At 43.4% G+C, this 26,683-nt stretch overlaps 1 protein-coding gene across 4 annotated transcripts in view; it reads left to right on the forward strand.

Annotated features, from left to right (window-relative positions):
* The window catches only part of dmd (dystrophin), a 205,817-nt gene that overhangs the window by 138,870 nt on the left and 40,264 nt on the right, over positions 1-26,683 (forward strand). For all 4 annotated transcript variants that reach the window (XR_003798034.1, XM_029256738.1, XM_029256737.1 and 1 more), the window contains exons 40-55: positions 299-451; positions 2,067-2,243; positions 4,705-4,836; positions 5,895-6,067; positions 6,356-6,491; positions 10,439-10,614; positions 11,576-11,723; positions 13,805-13,954; positions 16,494-16,658; positions 17,130-17,231; positions 17,420-17,525; positions 17,821-18,005; positions 20,812-20,929; positions 21,587-21,798; positions 22,840-22,994; positions 24,086-24,275. Coding sequence is in view for 3 of the 4 variants with exons in the window: in XM_029256738.1 (XP_029112571.1) it covers positions 299-451; positions 2,067-2,243; positions 4,705-4,836; positions 5,895-6,067; positions 6,356-6,491; positions 10,439-10,614; positions 11,576-11,723; positions 13,805-13,954; positions 16,494-16,658; positions 17,130-17,231; positions 17,420-17,525; positions 17,821-18,005; positions 20,812-20,929; positions 21,587-21,798; positions 22,840-22,994; positions 24,086-24,275 (2,478 nt within the window). In the remaining variant the exon portion in view is untranslated. The remainder of the gene's footprint in view (positions 1-298; positions 452-2,066; positions 2,244-4,704; positions 4,837-5,894; positions 6,068-6,355; positions 6,492-10,438; positions 10,615-11,575; positions 11,724-13,804; positions 13,955-16,493; positions 16,659-17,129; positions 17,232-17,419; positions 17,526-17,820; positions 18,006-20,811; positions 20,930-21,586; positions 21,799-22,839; positions 22,995-24,085; positions 24,276-26,683) is intronic.

Consider the following 26,683-nt stretch of genomic DNA (forward strand, 5'->3'; position numbering starts at 1 on the left):
ACACACACACACACACACACAGAGAGAGAACAACACCATACAGGTACAGCACATCCCCAGACACACTTGAGGATGCTGTCAAATGTCTGCACAAATATGGAGTTGTACATGGCACACAAGCAATCATACACTTGTGGTACAACAGTATCAAAGTATTCAATCAAGACTTAGTGAAGCCATCATACAAATGTCATTAGATACGTAAATTAAAGGCCAATATTAATGCAGTGACACATACAAAAAGGACATGAAGAAGACACGTGGTCTATGACCCTCATATGGTATGTTGCACTTGCAGGATCTGAGAGCGCTGAGGAAGAAGAAGGCCCTGGCAATCGCACCGCAGTGGTACCAGTACCGCAGGAAGTCAGATGACCTGCTGCAGTGGCTTGATGACATTGAGAGGAGTGTGGCAGAGCTGCCCGACCCACCGCGGGAACAGAGGGTAAAGGTAGGTCCCTCAGAGACAGTCTGCTCAAGTGGTCTCTTTATCAGAAAAAGAACCTCACCCACACAAGCATGTATACATACTAACATAGCCATAGAGACATACACATAAACATGTACTACGTACATAAACAAAAACATACTGCACGCAAGTGCCCGCGATATAAATAATCAGTACAGACAAGCATTGTTGATAAAGCAGAAACCCGAACTTCTGCACAACGTACACAACAACATCCCGCTGGTGTCAGAGGGGACAGAGGACATTTCACTGCGGATAAGAGTCCCCTGTGAATCAGTAGGCATGATTTAGGAAGGCAGTTTTACAGGCAGCAGGATGGTTGTTACCGGACAAAGCGACAGCATTTTTTCACCAGGTAAGTATGTAAAGCGCAAAACAACGACATCACACACCACACCTGTGTACTTGTCAATGGACAGTGGACGTTTCAGTACAACAGCGACATAACCTTGGATCAAAAGAACATAAGCATATAAAAGTACATTCCCATTCACATGTGCAGAGAGCAGGCTGGGAGAGCACAATAACACGGAGGATGTGCACATCTCTGGATGGTAGTAGTAGACTAGTAGTAGGTGAGTAGTAGGCTCTGTCCACAGGATGTGTCTCCAGAAAGTTTAACTCCACTGTGTGTGTCTTTGTTACAGATAATCACAATGACCTTTCGCTAAACGGATGCTCGCTCCCTGCGTTTGAGTGTCACTTGCACCCGCAGCACTCCGTCACACGTCCAAGCACACTGCCTTCCCCATGTCCGCACACAACACCCTCTGTCTGTGTGTCTTCACTCATTCCATCGCTTCTTTTCTGTCCTGAGTTGCCGAGAGAGAGAAAGGCATGCTTAGGTCTGCCAGCCGGCCTGTGCAAGATCCCTCAGCTGCCTGTAGGCGTTCAGAGAGCTGCACCCTCCTCTTCCAGATAAACACAGGACCCGCCCTTCCCTTTTGGCGACATTTTTCAGCACATACTTAGGAAGGAAAGCTTCTTTAAGGCTGATACATATGCAGTACACCTCTTCGTCTGCATGATGCGCAGAGCCTCTCAAATAGTGTCACAGCTCAGCCTCAGAACACCTGGACAAAGTGTTTGTGGAAGAACAATGGACTGTAACAACACCGGCAGACATAATAAAGTTCATATGCTGAGTCCTCAAAGGGATCATACTTTCTTTATTTGCCCTGTTTGACTGAATCAAAAGATTTCTCAGTGTGGTGACTTGGTGGTGAGTGGCTTTTCTATGTCAGTGTTTGAAAGGTGTGCCCCCATCCTTTTTACCTTTGTGTGGGTGGTCTCTCTCTCTCTCTCTCTCTCTCTCTCTCTCTCACACTCTCTCTCTCTCTCTCTCTCTCTCTCTCACACTATGCTGATTTCGTTTCTCCTCCCTTGGTCAAGACTGAGTGTGAGACTCTTCTGGGTGGAGGGTGACCTTTTCCTAAGTGCTTGTGTCTAAGCCTTGCTCTGTGTCATTGTGTGGATGTGCTCTCTCTGTGTGACTGTATATTGCCCCCCTCCCGCCAACCCCTGGCCCGAGTGTGACAGTGGTGTCCCCGTGTGCCTGGTCACTCCCTCTGTGATTGTGGATGGTTCTGTTCACTAGGAGATTGACTTGGAGCTGCAGCAGAAGAGTGTGGAGCTGGGTGACCTGCAGGTTCAGGCCAAGGTGCTGTCAGATGGGGGAGCTGCGCAGCTCGTGGATCCTTGCCTCGCCCAGCTCAACAAACGCTGGCGAGAGGTTGAGAGCGCGTTTGCTCCCTACCAGCGTTCCATAAGAAGTGTGAGTTCCCCCCCGCCCCATGCCTCTGGCCCTCTTGGCCCCCTTAACCCCCCGCCTTGCAGATACTGCCACTAACCCGGTGCAACTAACCATGAGACTGAGACAAGGAGCTCTCGGGAGGGTGGCTAACCAAACAGCACGATCAAGGGATCAGTCCGTCACTTTCCATGAAACCTTGGAGCAGGAGGAGATGTTGGTTTCTGTTGCATCATTAATCCCCCCCGCGCCATTGTTCAGTGTTTAAGCCTGCTCTTCCCCTGAAATGTGATTTTCTGTTTGTTTGGTCTTTGTGTGATTTATTTTAAACCCCTGCTTGCAGCACATGCTGTCAATCATCCTATATCTGTGCACTTTGGGCCATATTTAAAAAAGAATAAGCACTGAGCACTGAAAGTATTATTTCTATAAATAAATCAAAGCTTCTCAAGTTTTTGTAGTTTATGAATATGTTTGAGATGATTTATAAATCGTTAAAAACACTAGAAATTACAAGTAAACATGGAAACTTAATGGTAATGAATATCTTAAGTGGGAATTTTTTTCACAATACTTGTGAATAAAAACCTATATGAAATTATTATTTGTAGACTATAATACATATGTCAAAAACAAAACTGTATTGCTAAATAAAAACATTTTTCAATCTCTGAACTGTACAACACTGAAATCAAAAAGGCTTCACTATGGTATTCAACTTTCAAAAAACGGGGAAAACTTGTTTTAGGTTACTACACACTTTTGGATGTTATTTGTTGTATGCCATGAATTACTTTAATAAAGTAAGGATATATTTGGACCTCATAAATTATATATACATAATTATTAAAATATGCTAATCTATTATCTTTTGAGAATTCGAAACCCATTTAACATCTCGTTGTTGAATACTTTGAAAAACAGCCCCCATTTTGCTTTGACTTATTCAAGTTCAATTATTAAAATTACTGTTTTTCAGAAACTGCTTTGTGGGATATATCTTCTCATATCTTTTTCTTTACGTATCTTCTGTCAGTTTACCATGATTAAACTTATTGATATCGGACAGCAAGTGCCTAGTGGTTAGGCGACTGTTCCACAGGCCAGCAGTTGCCAACATATTGACCTTTTCCCTATTCAAATGGGTAAAAAATGGTAGAAATGTGTAAAACTATAACCAGTGCCACCCATTTTTACTAAAAATGTCACCTACACAAATAAATTAAATGCTCTGGAACCAAAACTATGCTGTTCCAATGGGACTCCCGTGCAGTGGTGGAAACTGTAATGCAGTATTTCCCTAGGCCTCAAGGTTCTGACTTTGTCTCAGTTTATTTAAAAACTGAAAAGAATATCCAAAAGAGATCCTGTTTTATATCACAAGCTTAGTTAAAGTTCTAATTTTGGGCTGCTGTTTTGTGGACAGGTAGGTGTTTCTATGAAAGGGGAACATGCAGGGGTCTCAGCGGCAGTGGACAGGGCTGCCTCGGTTAATGGGTTAGTTAATGGGCTTTTCGAGGTGCGGTTAATAGGGTAAGTTGACCTGCTCTCCATCTCAATCCTGTTCTCTGAAATGTGTTTGCTGAATCAAAATAACAAAGAGCTGTGTTTCTACCTCTGAGTCATGCCTTGTCATTGTACATAAGCTCTATACTGCATTACCTCTATTCCATGTTTTGATTCTGCATCATGCTCATATTTGACATTATGAACAATAATAATAAAGTACTATTTTTTATAATTAATTGATAATAAATTGATAGTGCTTCTGCAGTATTTTTTACTTTGCAGCTGGCAGGAAAATAACTTTGGTGGTTATGTTATGAAAATAATGCGTGGTATGGACATATGGAATTATAACATTTCAGTACACTGTCAGATATAATGAGTATGTGTCTTTTCTTTTTGAAGCTTTTCCTCTGTAACGCTCAGATTCCTGCTGCTCGTTAGTAATTGGCAGTCCGGTGGTGTACATATGAAGGGCTGGAGACTAGTGAATGCTGCCAGAGTACAGAGATGGGTGAAGTAAGGATCAATGGAGAGCAGGGTTAGATGACTGGGGGAGAAGTTCTGAAACTAATTGGTGAGATTATGGTAGAGTGATAGCAACTGGGCGACATGAATAGATAATTGGCAGTGGTGTCTGCAGCTTTGGAATAGATGGGGATTCTGTGAGTAGAGCAGTCTTCACATTGAAGCAGTGTAAAGATAGGACAACAGTTAACACTATTAATACACATTTTCATTTGAGTTAAAGGTAGAGTGGTAAATTTTCAAAGTTGCTTTTTGATTTTTATATTCGGTGGTAGAATAAGGTTGGAACCAGTTTTTTAATTTACTAAGGTTCTGGGTTTTGGTTGAAGTTCTACTGGAGTAGACACGTATTACTGGTACTGGAGAATCCTAAGTAATGATTGGTTTAGGTGTTAAGGTTCAGGTCTACTTGCTTTTTTCTCCAACTAAGTGGTGTTGTTGTTGTGTTCAGGAGGCCCCAGCATACTTGTCTGATCTGCAGGATCTCCTGCATTCCATCGCCAAGACAGAGTTCCTCCTGAACTCCCCAGAGTACTGGGCAGGAGTCTTCTATGAGCTGCCCAAACAGGAAAAGTGCCTTCAGGTGGGTCTGTGCCTGTGTGTGTGTGTGTGTGTGTGTGTATGTGTGTGTGTGTGTGTGTGTGTGTGTGAGAGGAGAGATTAAAATCATTACTTTAAAAAAACTTGAGTCAAGGTAAAACTGTTAGTGACAAGAAAACAGTTATTTTTGTTTTTTTTTTTTTTTTTTTTGTTTGTTTTCCCTGTTTCCATTTTCTTTGTTTCCATGTTTCCATTTTTGCTTTTTTTGTTGTTTTTTTTTCCTCTGTTTTCCTTGTGGGGGTGCAGCGGTGCAGCGGGTTTGGCCAGGGCCTGCTCTCTGGCGGGTCTGGGGTCTGAGTCCCGCTTGGGATGCCCTGCGATGGACTGACGTCCCGTACTGGGTGTCTCCCCTCCCCCTCCAACCTTCCGCCAGGTTGCCGGGTTAGGCTCCAGTTCGCTGAGACCCCGCTCGGGACAAACAGTTGTAGACATAGTGTGTGTTTTCCTTGTTCTTAATTTTCTGCATTCGTCTATGTCTGTGATGTCTTATATGTCTCCAGGAAAACACAGAATTTCATTTATTTGAGGTAAAGGTTGCATCATAGACCTTTGGATGAAGTCTTGATATAAAAAAAAAAGTATATATATATTAAATATATACATAGAGAGAGATAGAGTCCATATAATGAAGGACTGACATTTCAGGGTGTGGGAGTGAATGAGTGAATTATCAGGATTTGAAGGGTGACAGATGGATTAGATTCAGTAGCACTAGTCAGTGTTGGGGACAAGGAATGAGTGGACTTCAAGCTGGCCAGACAAGCAAAGGTTTAGAAGAAGATCATGTTAGAAGAAAGTGAACATTTTGGGCTGGCGGAGGACAGAACACATTTGTGGGATTGTGCTGGTAAATCAAAGAAGAACAATACGATGTCAATGCCAGTGGAGTGCCAATGGATTAGCCCTATCAGTTACTAGAGGTGTTGGCGGAACAGATGTTTCAATGCGAGTGTGAGTGGATTAGACAACTGCGTTACAGGGCCTCTTGGCGGAATCGATGCGCTGCTGGGAGTCTGATGAATTGTGTTTGTGTTTCTGCAGGATGCCAAGCTGAGCCTGGACAAGCTGGTGGCCCCAGTAGAGAGGGCTCGGGGCCGCAAGGAGGAGGTTCTCAGCCGCGTCTCTCCAGCAGAGACCCGTCTCATCCAGGACACTCTGCTTCTGCTCAACACCAACTGGGAGAAGGTCAACAAGCTGCACCACGATCGCCTTGCGTACGTGTCCTGCTGAACTGCACTTGGACTGCCTTGCGCATGTACTATTAGAATAGAGATGAAAATGACCAGGGTCGAATGGAAATAAAAGTGTGTAAAACTGTGCTATGTTGTGACTAATGGCTTGAAATATTCAAGTTGATTCAAATATTCATTCTTGTCCCATACTTCTAATGTCCTCTGCATAAATTTTTATGTTTATCTCTTATGCACATTATTAGTACTGGATGTGTGTCCTTCACTGTGTTGTACTGCAGTTTGTTGTGCTTCACTGTGTTCCTTCCTTAGTCGCTTCAAGTCATCCCAGGGAAAGTTACATAATTTCAACAAGGACCTGAAGACCATGACTGAGTGGCTGGGCGATGCAGAGCGGACGCTGGCGCAGGTGGAGCAGGACCCTATCCGTGCCAAAGACCATCTGAAGGTTAGCGATACCTGCCTGGCCTTGTCCCAGCAGTACACTAAAGGACATTATAAGGTCACTGTCACCCCATGAGTTGTGCCTGCAGTGTTGCTGACAGACAGCCTCCGCTCAAACAGTTGGCCTTTTCTCTCAGACCTGAATCCCTAGAATCTTGAAGGCAGCCACCTAGGCTGCTCCTACTAGGGATGTTATGTGTGCTTCTCAGGGTTAGCCTTAGAAGGTTTACTTCAATGGATAGATAATTGACTGAGAGCGCAAAGTGGCTGCAGCAGGAGAAGGATATAAATAGATTTGCCGATACAGCTCGTTGAGTTCCCTCTTGCCTGTGCGTGTTGTGTGCGTGCTTTTCCCAGCGCGCAAACGGATGTATGTGTGTCTGAATGCCATGTTCGTGGAAATAAATCAGCATGAGACAGTGGGATGTGCGATTGTGACGCAGTCCTTCTATGCCGATGAAGGCGTGACAGTTAGTGCTGGACTTGTGATTGAGAAGACACAGGCTCAGGCCACTGGAGTTGTGCTGCGGCTGCTCTTGGATCACATGCAGGGCTGCTTCAGAATGAAAGGCTCTAATTAACCATGCCACAATTTGCTTTCGTGTGCTCTCCAGGGACTCCCAGCTTCAGCAGGGCAAAACCAGCTTTTTAGTTGAGTTTAGTCACCCGCATCTTGCCGTTTGTGAAGGAAGTTAGAAGTGAAATGGAAATACGGTCCAGTGTAAAGTTGTGCCGAATGTAGAACTGTGTGGTACTCCGTTTATACTTTCTGTGATGGTGATATCTGTGATAGAAATGCAATAGAGAGATCTGTGCTTATATGATATGTGGTGGGTTAATCTGTGTGTATTTGGTGTGTGACACTGAGATATGTGCTTATGTGCTCTTTGATAGAGAAATCTGTGCTTTACATTCTCTCACAGTACATATTTTTCACCTCTGGTATATGATAGAGAGCTCAGTGTTGCCTTGCAGTAAAATTCTCAGATCTTCTGCGTTCATCCAGAAAGATCCCTATGCTCTGTACATTACATGGCTTGACCAGTCTTAACAAATTAACTGGTTACAGCTTAGTCAAAAAGACTTCACAATCTGCCTTCATGACTGAGGCATAGCTCTGATAATACACGAGGGAGATGCTTGTCTCTATGTTCCCTTTCCTTCAGTGAGATATTAGCGGTGCAGTGGCTGAAACACATTCACACAGCTAATGCACTGGACTGGGCCATTCATCATAGGCCATTCATCATAAAAGTAATCATTCTCTTTGAAACCGATGATTTAATGTGGAATAAGTGGCATGTTCTGCTGCGTCCTGGAAGCACGCTCCGTCTGTTCTGTAATGGTGGTCACGTGACACCTCGCTTGTGGCTGCCTGCAGTTTTTGCCCAACAAAAAAAAGGGAAAGGTCTGGCGATATAGGATGCTCCCGATGGGATGACTCCTTCTATCTCCATGGCAACCCCATGCCAGGAGCAGGAGCAATGGTATCTCCAGGCGACTGGGAGCGTCAGATTGGCGGTACTTTTCCCCCAGGCTGTTGAAAGTCATTGCAGGGGATGGGATTACAATACATGTAAAGCAAGCTTCCTTAGAATTTATGACCACTCCCTCCCCCATTCATACACCCCCATTCTCCTCGACCAATCTGTACAGTGAGGGAGTCATAATGAAGTAAAGAGCTTTAAATGAATGTAATCACTCTCAGCAGGCGGCCCTAGTTCAACAGCACATCCCACTTTTGTGTCCTTATTCAGAACAGATGAGACATCCTTCGCAGATCCATGCTTGAGCCTGGAGAAACAGGAAACGGTTTAAAGAGGACAATAGTTTATCATAAATGCTTCTCATTTGTGACGCCTGGCCAGACCCCGGATCTCTCTGCTGACAGCTGAATTCTGGGATCGTGTCATGAGCAGCTCTGTTTTTCCTCTTCTGCAATGTTGTCTGGTCCATCTCTCCCTGGTTACCATAGGTTTCACTGTACAAGGCTGACCGTCAAAGGAGAGAAAATCAATTGTGCAGGTTCTTCATGTGGAACCAGTAGCATAATAATTACACTGCTAAATGGAAGAATGGGCATAACTGCAAATGTTGTTCGGGGGCAGCTGATTAACTGGTTAACTGTATAAATGGGTAAATAATTGTAGGTAGCTTAACCTTGTAAGTTGCTTTGGAGAAAAGCATCGGCTAAATGAGTAAATGTCAAGCGTTTTGTAAAAATCAGCTTGAAATAATTAAGAGAATCTTTGGGTTTGCATTGTGCACCATTTTTTGGTATGATGTTTCCAAATGTTAGAGAGCATTCTTGCAGCTCAGCTGCCATCAGTATCAGTGTTTAGATGCACTTTTTAAAACAGAGTAGTGACACGATTGTAAGTGACTCGATGCTCAGTTCAAGGAAAGCTGTACAGCGTGCAGTAGCTGAAGAGGTGTCAGTCGTCCGTCATTCGTTCAGCACTGGTGCCTTGACTTTTGACCTGCTCTGATCAATGCATTGCGAACATCTGTCTTTTCCCTCTACAAGCTGACCGGCAGCCTGGCCTGTATGCAGTTCAAACTAGCTGGCTCTCAGATGTGCACGAGGTCAGCTGCTACCTGTCCGCTGTGCTGATAGGGGCTGGCGCCTCGCCGTGCTGGCGTGTGCACATGGCCAGCTGTTCCCTGTCCGGTCCGCTTAGCGGGGCCGTCATCCCAGCGCTCCCCACATCTGTGTTGCGAAGGGGAAGAGCACTGCAAGGCGTCTCCATCGGTGCAGGGTGGTGATCAGAGGGCCACGGGACAAAGGCTCCCGGTTTGATGTGAAGAGGGGAGGGTCCCTTTGTGCACACAGCAGCTTATCTTTGAAGAGGGCTCCTTTCCCTGCCCATACCATGACACCTGCTACCTCCTTGAAATGCTAATGAGTGATGCTCTGCACTTACTCTCTGGGGCTTAAGCAGACATCTGTAAACCAAGCCTTCTGATTGCAGCTAAAAGGTGTTGGATAACACTACTTATACAGACAGGTTTTTCTAAGCACTTTTGTATTGTTACTATGAAAATGAGGATCATGTTTTCTGTAGTACAGTTAAAAAGCTTCATAAATTGCCTCAACGGGATTATTAAAACCTTTATTTGCATATCAGATGGATTATACTAATTTTTTGGCTAAAATTTGCAAAATGTATTTGAACTCCACCTCGTGTGTCTAATTGGCATACTCAGCCTTGTCATTATGCACATGAATTAGCCTCACCTGCTAATGGGTACAGTGGTGTACTTTGGAACATCTCAAAAACTTATATTTTATCACCTCACTTAAGGTACATTAATGTGATGGTTGGTGTTGTTCATCAAATGTACACGTCCCGTGATCTGTCACTTTTTAAACCTACACACACACACACACACACACACACACACTTTCTGAACTGCTTGTCCCATACGGGGTCGCAGGGAGCCGGAGCCTAACTCGACAACACAGGGCGTAAGGCCGGAGGGGGAGGGGACACACCCAGGACGGGACGCCAGTCCGTCGCAAGGCACCCCAAGCAGGACTCGAACCCCAGACCCACCGGAGAGCAGGACCCGGTCCAACCCACTGCGCCACCGCGCCCCCCTCTAAACCTATACCGTACTTCTAAAACTATTCATGTGACCAAGAAGGTTACAAGTGAAAGCTCTTCTCTAAGTATGAAGTATAAACAAGATATAAATAATCATATAAAGGTGAAAGAGTATTATGAAGAGCACAGTGACTGTATGGGAAGATACTATACATCATTTTTTTAATGCATATATTAAATTCATTCCACATCTGATCGTTTTAAAAATACTTTAACACTTGTTTTGCCCTGGAACAGTTAAATTTGTGGTTTGTGAAACTTCCAGTGATGTAACTGTGCTTGGGCAGCATCTTGTCTCGATGTGACCTTGCCCTTGGCGTGGCTTGTTTGATCCATGCTGCAGGAGCTCCAGGATGCAGTGGGGACTCAGGAAGAAGCAGTGGCACTCCTCAATGCCACTGGGCAGGATATTGTACAGCAGAGCAGCCAGGAGGAGGGCATCCTACTCAAGGAGCAGCTGAGGTCCATGAACACACGCTGGGAGGATGTGTGCCGCCAGCTTGCACAGAGGAGGAGGAGGTATGGCCACTGGGCGGAGGAGATGTGGAGATCACATACTCTTTTATGTGTACTTTTGTGTATTCTGCAAGTATTCTGTAAGTAGTGGTGTGTATGTGCACTGCATGGGTAATATATTTTGTCTGTGCTATGCATCGGTGTGCCTAATACATGCCCAAAAGGCCCTCGAATGACTCAGTCAGTTCAATCACTCTTCCTGGGTGCAGGCTGGTTCTTCCCTGGCAGCAGAACAAATTGGCGTCATTTTGCCAAGCGAGGCAGGGTTTCAGCTGGCTGGGATGTCTTGGCAGCCTATACCATAAAGCAGCTTCACTGACCTGTCAGTCGCCTGCAACTTGCTGGTTGCCAGCGGTGGAGGTTGTGTTGCTGCTCCAGTTGGCACTTTTCTACATGACACCATGTGATTGGCTGAGGACACATCCATTGCTCTGTGCTCTCTGGCCAGCTGAGAGCTATTTTGCACAAATAAGTCCAACACGGATTTAAAAATAACTAATACTGTATTGAAAATTATGAAACAGAAGCATACAAAAATTGTCATCCCAGCTGTACATACAAAATGTAAAGTTTGTACATATTGTGATGTACAGATATTGTTGCCTCCGTGTAAAATACCAGGGAAGAGTCTGAGTACACACAATCTGTACAATAATTGTATGAGGCAAAATGGACAAAAGAGCGAAAGCAAAGCAAGACACAAGTGTCATAAATCCCTGGAACTGCATCAGAAGAGGTGGGAAGACCTGTTCATTTCCTGATCAGACAAGTTAACCTAATGCGTTGAGAACAAAAAAATAGTTTCCAGAAAGTGTGCTCAGACTATCCACTGGTATTACGTATGTACCCAGTTAACATTTATGCATGCCTGTACTGTGTGTTCTTTATCTGTTTGTCTGTACACATGATCCATGCAGCCTATGTGCGTACAACACTCCATCAAAGCTCCTCATGTCTCCGTCAGGTCGGCAGATGCACGACAGGCCCTACATGAGTTGCAGGATGACCTGGCTGAGTTCTCATCCTGGCTGGATGGTGTTGAGAGCATCATCTCCACAGTCCCTCAGCATGGTGATCACGAGCAGTTGAGCTCTTTGCTAGAAAAAGTGCAGGTAAATCCAGAGTGTGTCATGGGGCTCAGATATGTACGCTGCGTTGTGAAGCTGTCTATCTACTGGAAAGATCCATTGTAATGTTAGGCAGATTTAAATGCACCAGATCGGAAAAGGTCCAATACAGATCCATCCACACATTCATTTTCATCCACATTCCCTCATTTAGTCAGGGTCGTGGTGATTCAGTCCCTACCCTGAGAAGCACAGGCTGTACTGCATGGTGCACCCTGGGCGGGATGCCGGCCCATTGCAGGGCACACCTAAATCCACACGGCCTCTCACATCTCTTGAGTAAGAATGTGGGAAGAAACATATTTCATTACGAGCAGAAAATGAAAACTCCTCACTGCGAGCACTAAGGCCTGAGTATGAACCCACAGCCCTGTGAGACACCAGTGTTTGCCACAGCAAAGCTACTATGGTGCCCTTGCATATAAACATTTCAAAGTGTGCCCTGTTGACTTCACAAGCTTCCTGTGGAAGCAGCAGGAAAGTGCCACACTGTACTCCATTAAAACAGGTTTAAACCTGGGCTCCCCAGTGGCCCCGGCTTCATGCGTGCTGAGTCCTGTAGATCACAGCGCGACTTGGGCCTTAGAATCGCGCTCTGTCTTCCACTGATTGAGACTGGGAATTCTACAGCCGCAGAACATAATTGCCATCTTTCCACTGGGGACGGTAAGGGCTTATGAAGGCCGGAGTATCTCTGCAGACCGCTGCATAAACAGATCCGTGGGGCATTCTGGGCACCTGCGATTTGCCATTTGCCTGCAGTGACATTTGCTTGGTGCCTCCAGTCGACATGAGCTCTGTTGCGCTGGGCCATAAAGCGTGACAAATAGCCAGTGGCTGACAGGAATGCAGACTCTCTTCCTTTGATATTTTTTGTCAAGAAACGTAAGCAAGGCAAGTATGTAATCACAAACAGTAACATAAAAAAGAAACAGATGTGTTTTCTCTATATTCTCAGGGTCCAGTGTGGAATGATTCATCCATGCCCATATACAACCATTCCATGAGCAACCTTCTTCCAATAGATACTGTTAATGTGCAATACTTACGGTATATTATTTTGGTGATATGTAATGCTGTACGCTCTAATATGAGATGAAATTTTAGACTAGAAAGTTATTCCACTGGTGAAGAAGAAATTAGTGTCATAACGTCAAACAGTGCGAACTTCAGAATTTTCATCACCAAACACAAACAGTGAACCAATAAGCCGGCACATTCTCGAGTGACTGGATCACAGCACCAATGAAATAGCGTTGACCAACCTGGCTAAAATCATCACACACCTCTTATATCCTTCCCTGCACCGAAATCCTAAGTAGCTTTCATAGAGTTAAGATTATACCGTTGTCCTGACATTACCTTCATAACGGAGCAGTACTGAGCATGTTCTTTCACAGAAGCAAGCACGCAGCTCATCAGGCATCAGGATCAGCAGCAAACATTTTCCATGCTGTTCTATCTTCACCCTTCCATGTGAATCTTAGCCACCAGAGTCTTGCTGTTTAGCAGCAGCCACTATCCTTTTCCTTTGGCTGATTAATTCCCCAAGAGTACTATACTAACACTGAATATAAAAAAAAAAAAAAAAACAGCTGGAGTACACAAGGACCCTGCTATTCAGCACTTCAGTTCAAATACTGAGTGCAAGTTTTCAAAGAAAAAGTACACTGTAAAACTTTTTCAGGATGTTACAGTCTCTTGAAAGCAGCAAGTCTCTTGACTTTAACTACTTGAAGGGTATACAGCGTGCTATGAATTTCCATCAGAATTCAGTAAGGCTTTTCACAAAAGCCATGTAAACTGTTTTATGATTTCTATACATAAATTCATAGAACTTGCTATAAGCCAACAAATTCAGGACTGCTAGATTTATTAGATGTACACTTTTGCTATTTTTGGTTATTGGGTTGTAATATGATAAATCATTAAATGTTTTTATCAGTGAAAGATATCAGTTTTGCTTAAATATCGAATGTAAGCCACACAGAAATTTGACAACTTTTCTTGGTCTCTTTTTCTGTTGTTCACCCTGGTTTTCCTGTTTTTGTGACTGTGACGCCCAGGCTCAAGTACAGGAAGTGCCAAAACGCAAGAAGGCCCTCAAGGAGCTGAATGAAAGAGGGGGCAGCGTGCAGGGCAGTGCATCCTTTCCTGCTGCCAAATTCCAGAAGCTGGAAGGCAACTTAAAGCTGCTCAACACTCGCTGGACCAAGGTATAAATCCACAGACGCCGAGCGAGCCCTCACACTCACCTTTTTTTTCATGCTCCATCTCATATGCACAAATGTGGACCTACACACTCAAACATGTGCATATATGCATGTACAAACAAATCAAACACTAGACCAATTACACATGCGGTTGGCTCACTTATGAACAATTTGCCTTATAACCAGAAGGTTGTGAGTTGATCTCCCACATGAGATATTGGCTTGCTTAATACAAATTTATTCAGTAAATATTTTTGAATCCCTGCAGTAAAGAGTAATGTGGAGTGGTAAAGCACATGTAATGAGCTCAAGCTGAGACCAGAAAAGAGAATCAGTTACAGACATCAAGGCAAGGTCACAAGCAAATGTATCTGTTGAAAAGGGCCCTCTGTGGCCTCTAGCCTGGGTAGGTAGCACTAATATAAGGGTTGGGAGCTGCAGTCTCATTTTCATCCGAAGGGCTGATGAAAAGCAAGTGCAACAGTGAAGTCAGCCAGCTCCTCTGTCTCTAGCTTCTTCCAGCGAAACAATCACTTTATTGGGTGTTACGCTCCTCTTGCGTTGTTTGTGAAATTACTGGGGACTGTGTTGCCGATGAGGTGGCACAAAGCTGCCTAGGTCCAGACCGACATTGTCACAGAATAGGAATCCTGCCCCTAAAATTTCTTATGAGCTGTAAAACTGTTAAAAAATGCACTAGTTTGCCCTCCTCCCCTCCGCCATCAAAATAATCTTCTGTATACATTAGTAGCTCCTCAGCAGCATGGTGGCACACCGGGTAGGGCTGGAGTCTCGCAGTTCCTAGGCTGTGGGCTTAGATGTGAGTTTGAATCTGGCTATGCAAAGTTCATGTGTTTCCTCCGGATGCTCCAGTTTCCTCCCTCAGTTCAAAGACAGGTTTCAGGTCGATTGGTTCCTTTAAATTTCCCCTAGTGTGTGTTTCTGTGAGTGACTGAGTGTGTGGGTGACTGTGAACTAGCATTCTGTCCAGAGTGTACCCTACTTCTAGGAAAGGCTCTGGACCACCATAATTCTCTGATGGACCCAGTGGTCATTGATAATGGATGGCTGAATTATTAGTTGCTACCATGGCTTCCATTGATCATCAATGTTCACAGTGTGTGTCATCCCTTTGTCTGTTGTGGGATGTGCTTTTGTTTATAATGCATTTCATGATACTTTGGAGAACCACATCTGCCAAATGCATAAATGTAAATGATCATTAAAAGGGTCAGTTATCTGAGAGCTAGGGACTGATGATGAAAATGATAATGTAAAATTTAATATGTCAAGTTGATTTTATTCTCTGTATAATGTTAGGTCATACCCTGCAATAAAAGACCTGAACCTGGAGGATCTAGCTCCACCAAAGGTTCTTCGGAAGGAGTAAATTAGACAAACAGGAAAAAAAAGAGGAAAAACAACATCAGCATGGAATAAAAGTAAAAGGGGGTTATACTATTAAGTAAGTTACTAATTCTTGAGGCACTTAGAACATTTTATTTGTGCTTTGTTATTAAATTAAATCTCCAGGAAAAAAAACTGAAAAGAGCAACAAAACTACATTTACGCTCAAAATAGGTGAGCTACAAGAGAAACTGAAAGCTCCTAATTAGTTTAGGTTGAGTAAAAATGGTGTGCACTTCGATTTGACTGTGTTTAAATTTTAAAGAGGAATTAATAAGACAGGCAGCAGAGCATATTTCACACTAATTTCTGAGAATTTAACCAGCAGACACCCATTGAAATGGGTTTTAAGTACTTGCAAAGCTTTTAGTAGAAGGCAGTAGACTGCCAGGATTACTAGTAAAGACAGAGCTGTAGAGGACTTCAAGGCCAAAATAATTAAATTGATATGTTCATCAAGATTACAGGAAAGGCCAGTATAGTGATACCAAAGGATGCTGCTGGTGACAAATCATTTCCTACCAATGGCATATTTTTTTTTTGTTTTGATTTGTTTTCTTGTTTTGTGCATGGTAGGAGATCCCTTATACAAGACCTCATTGTTTCTCACTCAGTTTTTGTTACGATGTTTTCACACATGATTGTTTCTGAAAAGATGTTTAGAAAAAGGTCATGTGGGGTCTGGCTGCAGTGCTTTGGTGGAGAGGCATCGCATCAAATAGCATCACATCAAATAGCAGTGTTTAGCTGGCAGTCACAACCTACTCTGTTACAATGTCTTATTCCTACTCATTCCAACTTACTGTCTTACTCCATGCAGTTACAAGTTGGAAAGATTAAAATTTTGACCTTACTGGTGTTAAGTGCTTTTGACCAGCTAGGGGAAGGGTCCTTGAAAATCACAAATTTCAATTCAATACAAGGTGACCTCATAAACACATTAATAATACAGGATCATTCATGTTGTTTCTGGGTGTTTGGACCATATGTGTTTGCCTATGTATGCATTTGTTTGTGTGCTTTTGATTAATTGCAATTCGTGAGAGAGGATGTTGCCTTGCTTCAGATGTTTGACACTCTTCCTGTGGACCCAAGAACCATGTTCTTTAGCGCCCTCTTACTCTGCCATCTCCAGATGTCCAAGGATCTGCCTGAGAAGCAGAAGCAGATTGAGGATTTGCTGAAAGACCTGTCTCAGTACCAGATGCAGCTCTCGCAACTCGCCCTGTGGGCTTCCAGTACCAAAGACCAGCTGGAGCTCTGCAGACAAGCTGCCAGCCCTGGGGCAATGGACACAAAGGTTCCTGTCTCACCTGTCCCTGCAATTACACTCACACAGAGCTGAACCCTCAATCCCCACACTTATACCCTTAATCCCCGTTCCAAAACCCACACTAACAGCTCTAGGTCTTTTCCCAACATTTCTCGTTTTTCCCAACATCTATATTTTTATCTGAGTCGCTGTCTCAACATCCATCGTCACAGCTGTCGGAACACCCGCACTGACAGCCCAGCAATTACTGCTGCTTCCTATCACTGAGTTCACTTTCTCTCCTGTGCCTTCTGTCACCCAGTCTCGGTGTGAACCTTTGGACCTAATCTGCAGCTCCTCACACACCCAAAAGCCTCAGTTCATCCTAGTGTATTACTTTCTCATTGCACCTGGCAGTCACCTCTCCAGTCTTGCATCATCACTGCCAATGATAATCAGGTAGTGTGTACGTCTTATAGATGTTGGTTGCAGTTGTTATTTGTTTTTTTATGACTTTAGGAAATGGAAGCTGCTGTCCAGGCGAAACAACCGGACATGGAAGATGTGCTGAATAAGGGTCAGCTCCTGTTCAGAGACAGGCCTCCAAGTCAGGCTGTGAAGGTTAACAGCACTCTTGCCATCTGCGTCATCATTTTAAAAGCTATAGCCTCAAACATTGAAGCCTAATCTGAATCAGTTACACAGACAGTGCATTCATTAACATATTTGTTTATATCTCGCTGTATTTCTCTGTTGGCTTTTCACCTTACATGGACATTGATTTTACTGCACTTTCTCTTACATTGCAGGGAAAGTTTGATGGCCTCAGTGCAGATTGGAGAGCCATCCAAGATCTGCTGAAAGAATTGAAATCAAAAGCCAAGCCCAGTACTATTGCAATCTGTGAAACTGCCAGTGAGTTTCTAATCATCAGCACAATTCTGAAGCAATTGTTCTCACTACATGAAAAATGACTACTGTTTTGTACATAATGTAGTTTTTGCAGGTATTTTCTGTTGATTTCTGGAGTGTGTGTGAAGGTGGTAAATCTATCTGTATTTGTGTAGATTTTTTTCTGTGCCTATGTGTTAAGTACTGAAATGTTGGTCAAGGTATTGTTTGTAAGCTTTTGCTGGGTAGTAAGGTTTATTTAGTTTTTGTGTAAAGCAAATACACATGGTAGGACTCAACCTTGTTCTGGCTACTTCAGGTAAAAGTACATCGCTGAGTGAGATGCCTTCTTCCCTCCTGATGGAGATGCCTGCTCTGGTGCATTTCAACAAGGCCTGGGTGGAGCTCACTGACTGGCTCTCACTCCTTGATCGTATGATTCAGACTCAGAGAGTAACAGTGGGAGACCTGGAGGAAATCAATGACATGATCGTAAAACAAAAGGTAAAAATTCACTTAAATTTCAACACACCATAGCGTGTACATGTCTTTATGCTGGGATGTTTACATTTACATTTATACATTTCATAGATGCTTTTCTCCAAAATGAATCCCAGAACAGACCTCCTACAACAGGAAAGAGAAGAGTTTTGAAGAGTCTTTTTGACAGATTAAAAGGATTCGGTAGTTCTGAGAGAGAAAGAATTCGTTCCACCACATCATGGACTTTGATGGGCTTTAGATAATGGGCACTTTCTGAGGGGAACCGTACTCTTGTTGATTTGTAAGGAGTCATTCAGTCCTTTAGGTACTGAGGGTGGTAGTCCATTGACTGTCTTGTAGGCCATAACCAGAGTCTTGAACTTGATGCATGCTGATCCAGGAAGCCAACAGCGAGAAACGAGGAGGGCAGGTGCAACAGGTCAAACACAACTTGTGCTACAGCATTCTAAAACAGTTGAAGAGGTTTGATAAAAGAGGTCAGAAGATCAGATGGGACATTAGAGCAATCCAGGCTAGATATCACCATAGCATGGACCAGGACCTTGGAAGAGTGTAGTAGAGTAAGATGTGAGGAACTGTTGGATTCAACTCATGTTGAGGAGGATGTGTCTGCAAGACTGGGTTATGGTTCTGATGTGTTGAGAGAAGCAAAGACCAGGGTCAATTGTTACTGCCAGGCATTTGATGACTGGTGAGGATGAGCTCAGTGAGTTGTGCAGTGAGACAGAGAGCTCTTGACCACCAAGAGGCAAAGGATTTTAGTCTTGGAGAAGCCAAGTCACAGGTGATGATCAGTCCTCAAGGAAAACATGCCAGAGGCATGCCAGCCATGCCAGAGGCACGATGCATGAATATATATCAGCGTCAGTGGGCCGGAAGTATAGAAAGAAACTTTTTGTTTTCTTATGTAAAGATGTCTTCTGGTTGAGGCACCATTTCCATTTGTTACATTGTCATGTTGAAATGTTTTGTCTTTTTCTTTAAAGCCATTGCAGTGTTGTGGCACCAGTGATCCATCACAAAAATAAATATGGTATTATTTCTTTTCTCTCCTGGGAGAAAAAAACAGACTTTCAGAACCCAAACAAACCCTAACAATCCAGTTCATGAATTTAAGGTGCTCTTTTGTGGTGACTGAGTGATATTTTGTCTGTACCTGAAGTAGAAATACAAGATGGAACAGTATGTGGTAATTTATCACTAGGTTTCTCCCTCAGTATCTTTCAGTTTCAGTGTTGTGCTGACCTTTTTGAAAACACATATACCCAGTCCCTTAATTGTGAATTGTTATATATAGTGTTCACATTCATCTCACCATTTTTTCTAAAGCGACTTGCAATGTTGAACTACTTACAGTATTTACCCATTTATACAGCTGGGTAATTTTTCTGGAACAATTTAGGGTATGTTTGCTCAAGGGTACTACAGCTGGAGTTGAGCTGAACCTGCGACCTTTGGGTCCAAAAGGTAGCAGCTTTAACCACTTTGCTGCCAGCTGCGTCCATACCCATATGTTTATGTAAAATATGAACATTTTGTTGCTTTTTATTGAAATAAGTATATACAAAAATAAATGTTTTTAATTTTAGTCTATTCAGTTTTGATCACTATCCACTGAGCTGTGCAAATCAGATGTGTGTTTTGACGCGCTGCCTTCTGCGACTCCTTCCTTCTCTTTAGGAGATTAAGCCCACCTGTGTTCCTGCTGCTATGGAATTAAAAAGATAGCACTAATGATTTCAACCTCCTTTTGCTGACACTGGGAATACCGGCTGTCCTCCTGGAGCAGCTATGACTATGACAGCTGCTCTCCAGGAGGGCCAGGCAGTTGCTCCCGGCTCTCAATCAGAGCACTTCTTTCATACATGTTTTGCACTGTGGTCAAGGGTCTTCTGAAGTCAGTTCTTTTTATAGATGTTCATAGTGTAGCCAGTTCATGATTTTTCTTGCGTACATGATGTCAGTAGATGAGACAACCTATTTGCTCGCTCACCTATTTATTTGTTTTGCTATTATGTGGCCTCTTGGTTCAAATAGATGTTAGAGCTTTCTGCCACAAAACCATCACGCTGTCTTTACTCATCGTTAGTACCCAAAATGCTTCTCTGGGTTCAGGTTTTGGCAACATTAGTGAATACATGGCGAGAAACACCATGTAAGTGCATGATTCCTCAGTGCAAACACTGAGTTTTTCCTATATTACAGGCAACATTAGCTCCTGGTTTTTGTAGCATAATGGAACAGTTTGTACTGTCACAGACAGCATGGTTTCATATGTGTACAATGCTTTGCAGAACTATTGCAAGTTTTAAAATAATGCTCAATAACTTACTTTGTCATTTAAAGCTGTATGTGAATTTACAATTTAACGAACACCGATTGATATGCGATCCATCACCATGTAAAAATTCTTACAGAACTTAGTAAAAACATATTTTTTAATTCAGCTAAACTAAAGGCGTCTCTTTTTTTTGGTCCCTCTGCTGAAAGTGTGAAAATGGCTCTGTCTGTGTTATGCAGCCTTGCATTGTTGTGTCTGTGCTTCGTTGCCCTACACAGCTGTGTTTGGGCTGTGTCGTTCTGTGTTGCTGCATCTGTGACTCCCTCTGTGCTTCTGTTGAACAAATGTTGTTTTGAGATTAAACAAATGGGAACAAAACTGAATAGATCCTTGGCTAAAGAAGCGCTACAGCGGTGTGTTTGCAGTCCAGTGTAACATGCTGTATAGATCCACATCAACACTGCTTGTGGTTATCTTGGTGAATTTGACAGGGCATGAGGTTTGTTACCCTTTCCTGTACCTCAGGCTACCCTACAAGACCTGGAGCACAAACGTCCTCAGCTTGAAAGCCAGATCACTGCAGCCCAGAACCTTAAGAACAAAACCAACAACCAGGAGGCTAGATCCACCATCACAGACCGCAGTAAGTCACATAGAAATCTTTTAAGGATCACAGAGGTGTGTGAGATTCAGTTTAAATCTACAGCTAATCCAATAACAGGAGGTTAAAGATATTTGGGAGTTTAATAGATTTTCAGTATTACCTTTCCTTGACAGGATTACCAATTTCCAAATGTAACAATTGGCTTATTAAGTGTTACTATAATGTGAAATAATCACTCTGTAAGTCCCCATAAAATGATAATTTATCCATTTAAGACAGGTTGCTGGTCTCAAAAGGGTCTATCTTAATCTCTTGAAAAAATAATAACCATTATCTTCTAAATGAAACTTTATTTTCAGTGACAAATATATACTTTTCAATCTCAAAACATTTATTGAAATTTCTTTCGGTTGATTGAAGTTCTCACTTTTTTAATTCACTTTTCTAATAAAGTATTATTAAATTACTCCATATCTGTGGTACATCTGACTTTATATCTTGATGACTGTGCCTCTTTCTGCATCTCTCTACCTGTCCCTGCCTGTTCCTCTCCCGGGCTGTTCATCTCCTTTGGCTCCGTCTCCCTCTCCCTCTCTTTCTCTGACTGTTCTTGTACCTGTCTGTGGCTTGCTCTGTGTCTGTGTTTTGTTCGCTCTGCCTGTCTGTCTATGACTTCCTCTTTCTGTGGCTTTGCAGTTGATAGGTTGCAGACACAGTGGGATGAGGTGCACGGGCGCCTCACAGAACGTGGACTCGAGCTGCAGCGCATGCTGAAGGACTCAGGCCGCTGGTTAAAAGCAAAGCAGGAGGTGGATCCTCTGCTGAAAAGAGCCAATGAAAAGCTGGAGTCGTGGAAGGAGATATCTTATACTGTGGATGCACTTAAAAACCAGAATGCTGACCTCAAGGTAGGACTCCAAGAGAGGCATCATCCAGGACAACAATGCTGCAGTTTACAAGGCATGTGTCAATCAGTGGTTACCCATCTTCCATGGGCACACCAGTCACCAGACCTCAGTCATACAACACAGTTTTTGTGACACTCTGGCAGAGAATGCTGCTTCTGTGACATGGCCAAACACTTTAGAAACTTCACTGTTTGTGGTTTAGATCCTGATTATAAGTTATTTCAGAACTCAACCCCCTCTCATATTTCCCGTGGCCCTCTGCCTCTTCATGTCTACCTCTTCCTTCACAATGGACAATAATGAAGTGTTGTATTTGTGAAGACTTACTGGGTAATGATTTCACAAGTGTCTCTTGATCAGCCAAAGTGACACATTAACATAAACGGTGTGAGGGGTGGGGGAGGGGTTTGGAGCGACCGGGAGAAAGCGAAGGATTGAATGCATGATGAGGTGCTTGGATTGTGGAGTGGAGAGGAGCAGTGGATATGAGGAGGACTGTAATGAACAAACAGAATTAAATTTATAACAAGGGGGAGAATGGGGGCTTGGTGAGCTGACAGAATGAAAGGTAATTGAGTTCTGAAATAAGCACATGTGAAACGGGGGAACATGAAGAAATGCTGCTGCAGCAGTTGAACTGAAAAAAAAAAACCACTAAATGGAGGCTTTACTGAACATCCTCAAACAACACAGAACTGAAAGATCTTAATGTGAGATATTAGCAGCAATTCTCTTCTACTCTCCAGGTTCTTAGTAGGTGGCATACATGTATAGATTTGTCATTGTGTATGTATATATGGGGTATCAGGTACAGAAGTGGTTGAGGACATGGCCTAATAACCTGAAAGTTGCTGGTTGAAGTCTCTTTGAGGACTTTCTTGTAACACTCTTGAAGAAAAGGTACTTGTACCTGAAATGCTGCAGTACAGTACCCTATCTTATAAAATGCAAGTTGCTTTCAACAAAAGATTGGCTAAGTAATTCATAATACTAATAATGTATAATAGTATGGTGCCCCCTGGGATCTCCTGTGTTTTTCAGCACTTTGTAAAAGAACTGCAGCAGTGGCAGAGACAGGTCGATGAATCCAATGAGCTGGCCCGCAACCTGCTGGTCCAGTACTCCGCTGACGACACTCACAAAGTCAAGCTCCTGACAGACAGCGCCAATGCTGCCTGGTCCCGCATCAACAAGCAGTGAGTGGCCATCAGACACAAACACAGCAGCGTGGTTTTCCAGCAGTGCCATCTCTTTGTAAACAAGGAAGAGTTCAGTTGAGCCAACAAACCGAAAGAAGTGGTTCACGGCCCAGCCGGATCACAACCCCAGTGAAGTCAACCCGCGAATGTGTTAGGGCTGCGCGGTCCACACCAGCTGCATCTTATTCTCAAGATGACAAGGAGTGGAAATAGTTGTCAGCTGTCTGCAAGGCATTGTGAGGGATAACACCTGACAAGAGTAGGTTTACAGCACTAGGTTGCAAGCACAGTACAACTTATGTGTGTCATTGTAGAAACTGTGTGGCACATCCACATGTAGGTGGAATACAAATCTAGAAATATCTTCCTGACAGCCTCTGCAGGGATGAATTTGTAAGCTGACAGTGTAAGAGAAAGTAACGTGGCCACTAGATGTGATCCCAGCCACTTTCATCAGAGAACAAACATCGATGCTCATTTAGGTAGCGCTACAGATGCCAGTCCTGCAAAAATGACTACTGTATGAAAAGGAACCCCATTGAAAAAGATTTTGGTGTTTTGGGGAAAGAATAAATGTCAAGCTTTTTTTAATGACTTCAGACACCGGAATATTAAACATCTAACAGGCATTGCCTCAGAGACTTTGTGCTTTCTGTCAGAACGTCCAGGCAGTGTGCCCTTCCTCCTCAGGGCATGGCTGTACCTGCGCATGGCTGTGTGGGAGCCCTGACCAGACACTCATGCCTTATCTGGTCACCCTCAGCTTTCTCTTTCCAAGGAAACGGTTTTTTTTCGTTTCCTATGAGAGGGTTTTGCCCTGTTCCTTTGTTTCATGGACCATGAGCCTAGGAGCTTCCTGTGTTTTCCAGGAACCTTCTTGGGACGTGTACTGTATCTTGTAGCTTAAAGCAAGCAATGTGTGCTTGAGCAGTTTTTAATCTAATGCAACGCTGCGTAAATAATGCAGTTGTATAATGGGGAGTGTGTTCAGTGACCGTATGCATAAGACCTGTGCTGTGCCTGCTCCTCCCCGTTAACACATGGAGCAAATGATCTCTGACCTCTCTCACCTCTGATCACCTCGATAGAGTTGGCGAGAGGGAGGCAGCATTGGAGGCAGCTCTTCGGCTCCTGCAGCAGTTCTACCTCGACCTGGAGAAGTTCCTCAACTGGCTAGCGGAGGCGGAGACCACCGCCAACGTCCTGCAGGATGCCACCTACAAGGAGGGGCTGCTGGAAGACCCAGCAATTGCTCGGCAGCTCCTGAGGCAGTGGCAGGTTAGGCGACAGGAAGACGGGGCACTGAAGGCTGCCCACAGACCGTGGTCACTGCTTCAGCATTTCTGCAATAGCTGTTTTTATTATTATTGTTACTTTTATTATTACTACTGTTGTTATTTTTATTCATGGTAGTATTAGTCTTACTATTCTTTTTAATCCAAAAGACAAAAAACGTACGTGTTACCTATTCGCACAGCTTGGAATTGGTTGCAATTCTGTTAAGAATCTTTCACAACAGTACGACAGCAAGGGTTGGAACCAACAACCTTCAGGTTACAAGTGTGAGTCGTTCTGTAGGCACTGCCCCACCTGTTGCTATGCAACACATTTTTCCGTGGTTGTACTGCAGGCTGTTCGAGCAGACTCAAAGGCACATGCTTTACGAAATATCACTCTGCATGAACAGTTGTGTGTATTATATTTAACTTTGAAGCTTAAAAATAATAGACTGTTGAGAGGCTACCAGGCACTTAAAGAGTTTAAGGCTTTGACCTGATGTATTACTGTCACGACCCACAGGGATAATACCCCTACGGGCCAGAGGAGGCGCCATTTGGTGCCACTAGACCAGACCCATGCACCTGTCCACAATTTGGTGGTTAGAAGGGTATAAAAGGAGCAAGCAGCCATGGCTAGATCGTGGATTCTTAATCAGCTTTTCATTGTGCTCTCTTGGCGGTCGTTAGTTACCCGTTTCCCAAGTTTTGTTCCGTAAGTGTTTATGTTCCGGTCCCGAGTGCCTGTCCTGTCTACTCCTGCCTTTTGTGTTCCATCTCGTCACACCTCCGTGTTCGAGTCCTACTCGCAGATTCGGGTGTCGCTTTTCACCTTTGTGAGAATGCGGTACAGTACACTACACTACACTGTGTGTCTTTGTCCCGTGTTCATCGTTTCACTTCTACACTGTACTTTAGTGTTTGCACCGTTTGCTTATAAATACACTCTGCACGTGGGGTCATACTTTTTGTCCATATTCCGACGTTACCGCAACGTGTGTCCGTGTCGGACTTTCGTCCGGACGCTACAATTACACGCCTTACATTACATTTACATTTATATTACATTTATTTATTTAGCAGACGCTTTTCTCCAAAGTGACTTTCATTCGATGCTATGTCGTGTTATCAGCCTACACACCTTATTCACCAAGGTGACTTACACTGCTAGATACACTACTTCCAACAGGTCACTCATCCATACACCTATGTGAGAAAAGCCCCCATGTACACCTTCAGGAGTGCTCTGTTCCATTATGCTATTTCCATACAGTTTACTGCATGTCCATAGTTGCCAGTTACGCACGGGCTCAGTTCCTTACCATCTCTTCTGCCAGAGGCAACCATGCTCCCTTCCTTACCAGGAAGTAACTAACAGGTCTGCCTCTCGTGAGAGTCATAACATAAGCCAACCTAAATGTTCAAAACTAACTTTATAAAATAATTACAATCTGAACCACAAGGTTACTATCCAAGTCCAGTTCACCCCAACGCTGAGCCAGACTTCAAACTGACCAGTTGTGTTTCATGAAGTTTTGTGTTCCTATATCACACGTTTTCATATACCACTAAGAGTGAGGTAATCCATTGAATGCTCTTCCTGTAAAGATAGAAGCTCATAGTCTTAACTGCACTCATTTAGACAGTCCACTAGCATGATGATCTGCAATTTTTTTCATCATTTTAAATTTCCGAAACCTTCAAAACCTGGATTCCTTACTTAAATCTATGACTGTCAGAGCAGTCCACTTTTCTAATATCATTAATTTTTCAGGGTCTTGGTAGAAGTAGCACAAAAAGTCGTGATCCACCTAAGATGCACCATTGTTACTTTCATCCTGATCCGTGCCATTGTGGCCTGTCGTATTCATCCTATTTTTTTTTTTAGTCGTTGCCTCTTGTGGCAAAATCGGCAGAGTTAAATCAACTCTGAAAGAGTTATTTGATCCCACATAATTCCAGTGGGACCAGTGCAATCTCAGAGTTTATTTAACTCTGAAGATTTTACTGCATTCCCTCTCCAGATCCATCTTAAGCTGTTCTCAAAAGGGGGTCTTTGGACTCAAAAAAAATTATTCTTCAAGTCTGTGCAGTTCTTTTATTCAATTTTTCTGCGAGAGAAACTACGTTATTTCAACTGGAAGCTAATCGTCCGTCTGCACCAGCAGCACACCTGCAACTTCTAAAGCCTCTCATTAGCCGATTTTCATTCCTCCGAATAAATTATACATTACAAATAAAGCATGGAATGAAAGGGTTGGTTCCATTAGATGTTGTTAAGTTTGATACTGTATGTGGTCAAAAAAGTGCTGGAATTAACCCAGTATTTTTCTGGTTTTGGTGCTGACAACACAAAGGGCTTTAGGCTCCTTACTTTCTCTGCTGTTTTACTGCATGCAGCATTGTCTT

Source organism: Scleropages formosus, chromosome 12 (genome assembly GCF_900964775.1).
Source record: "Scleropages formosus chromosome 12, fSclFor1.1, whole genome shotgun sequence".
NCBI lineage: Eukaryota > Metazoa > Chordata > Actinopteri > Osteoglossiformes > Osteoglossidae > Scleropages > Scleropages formosus.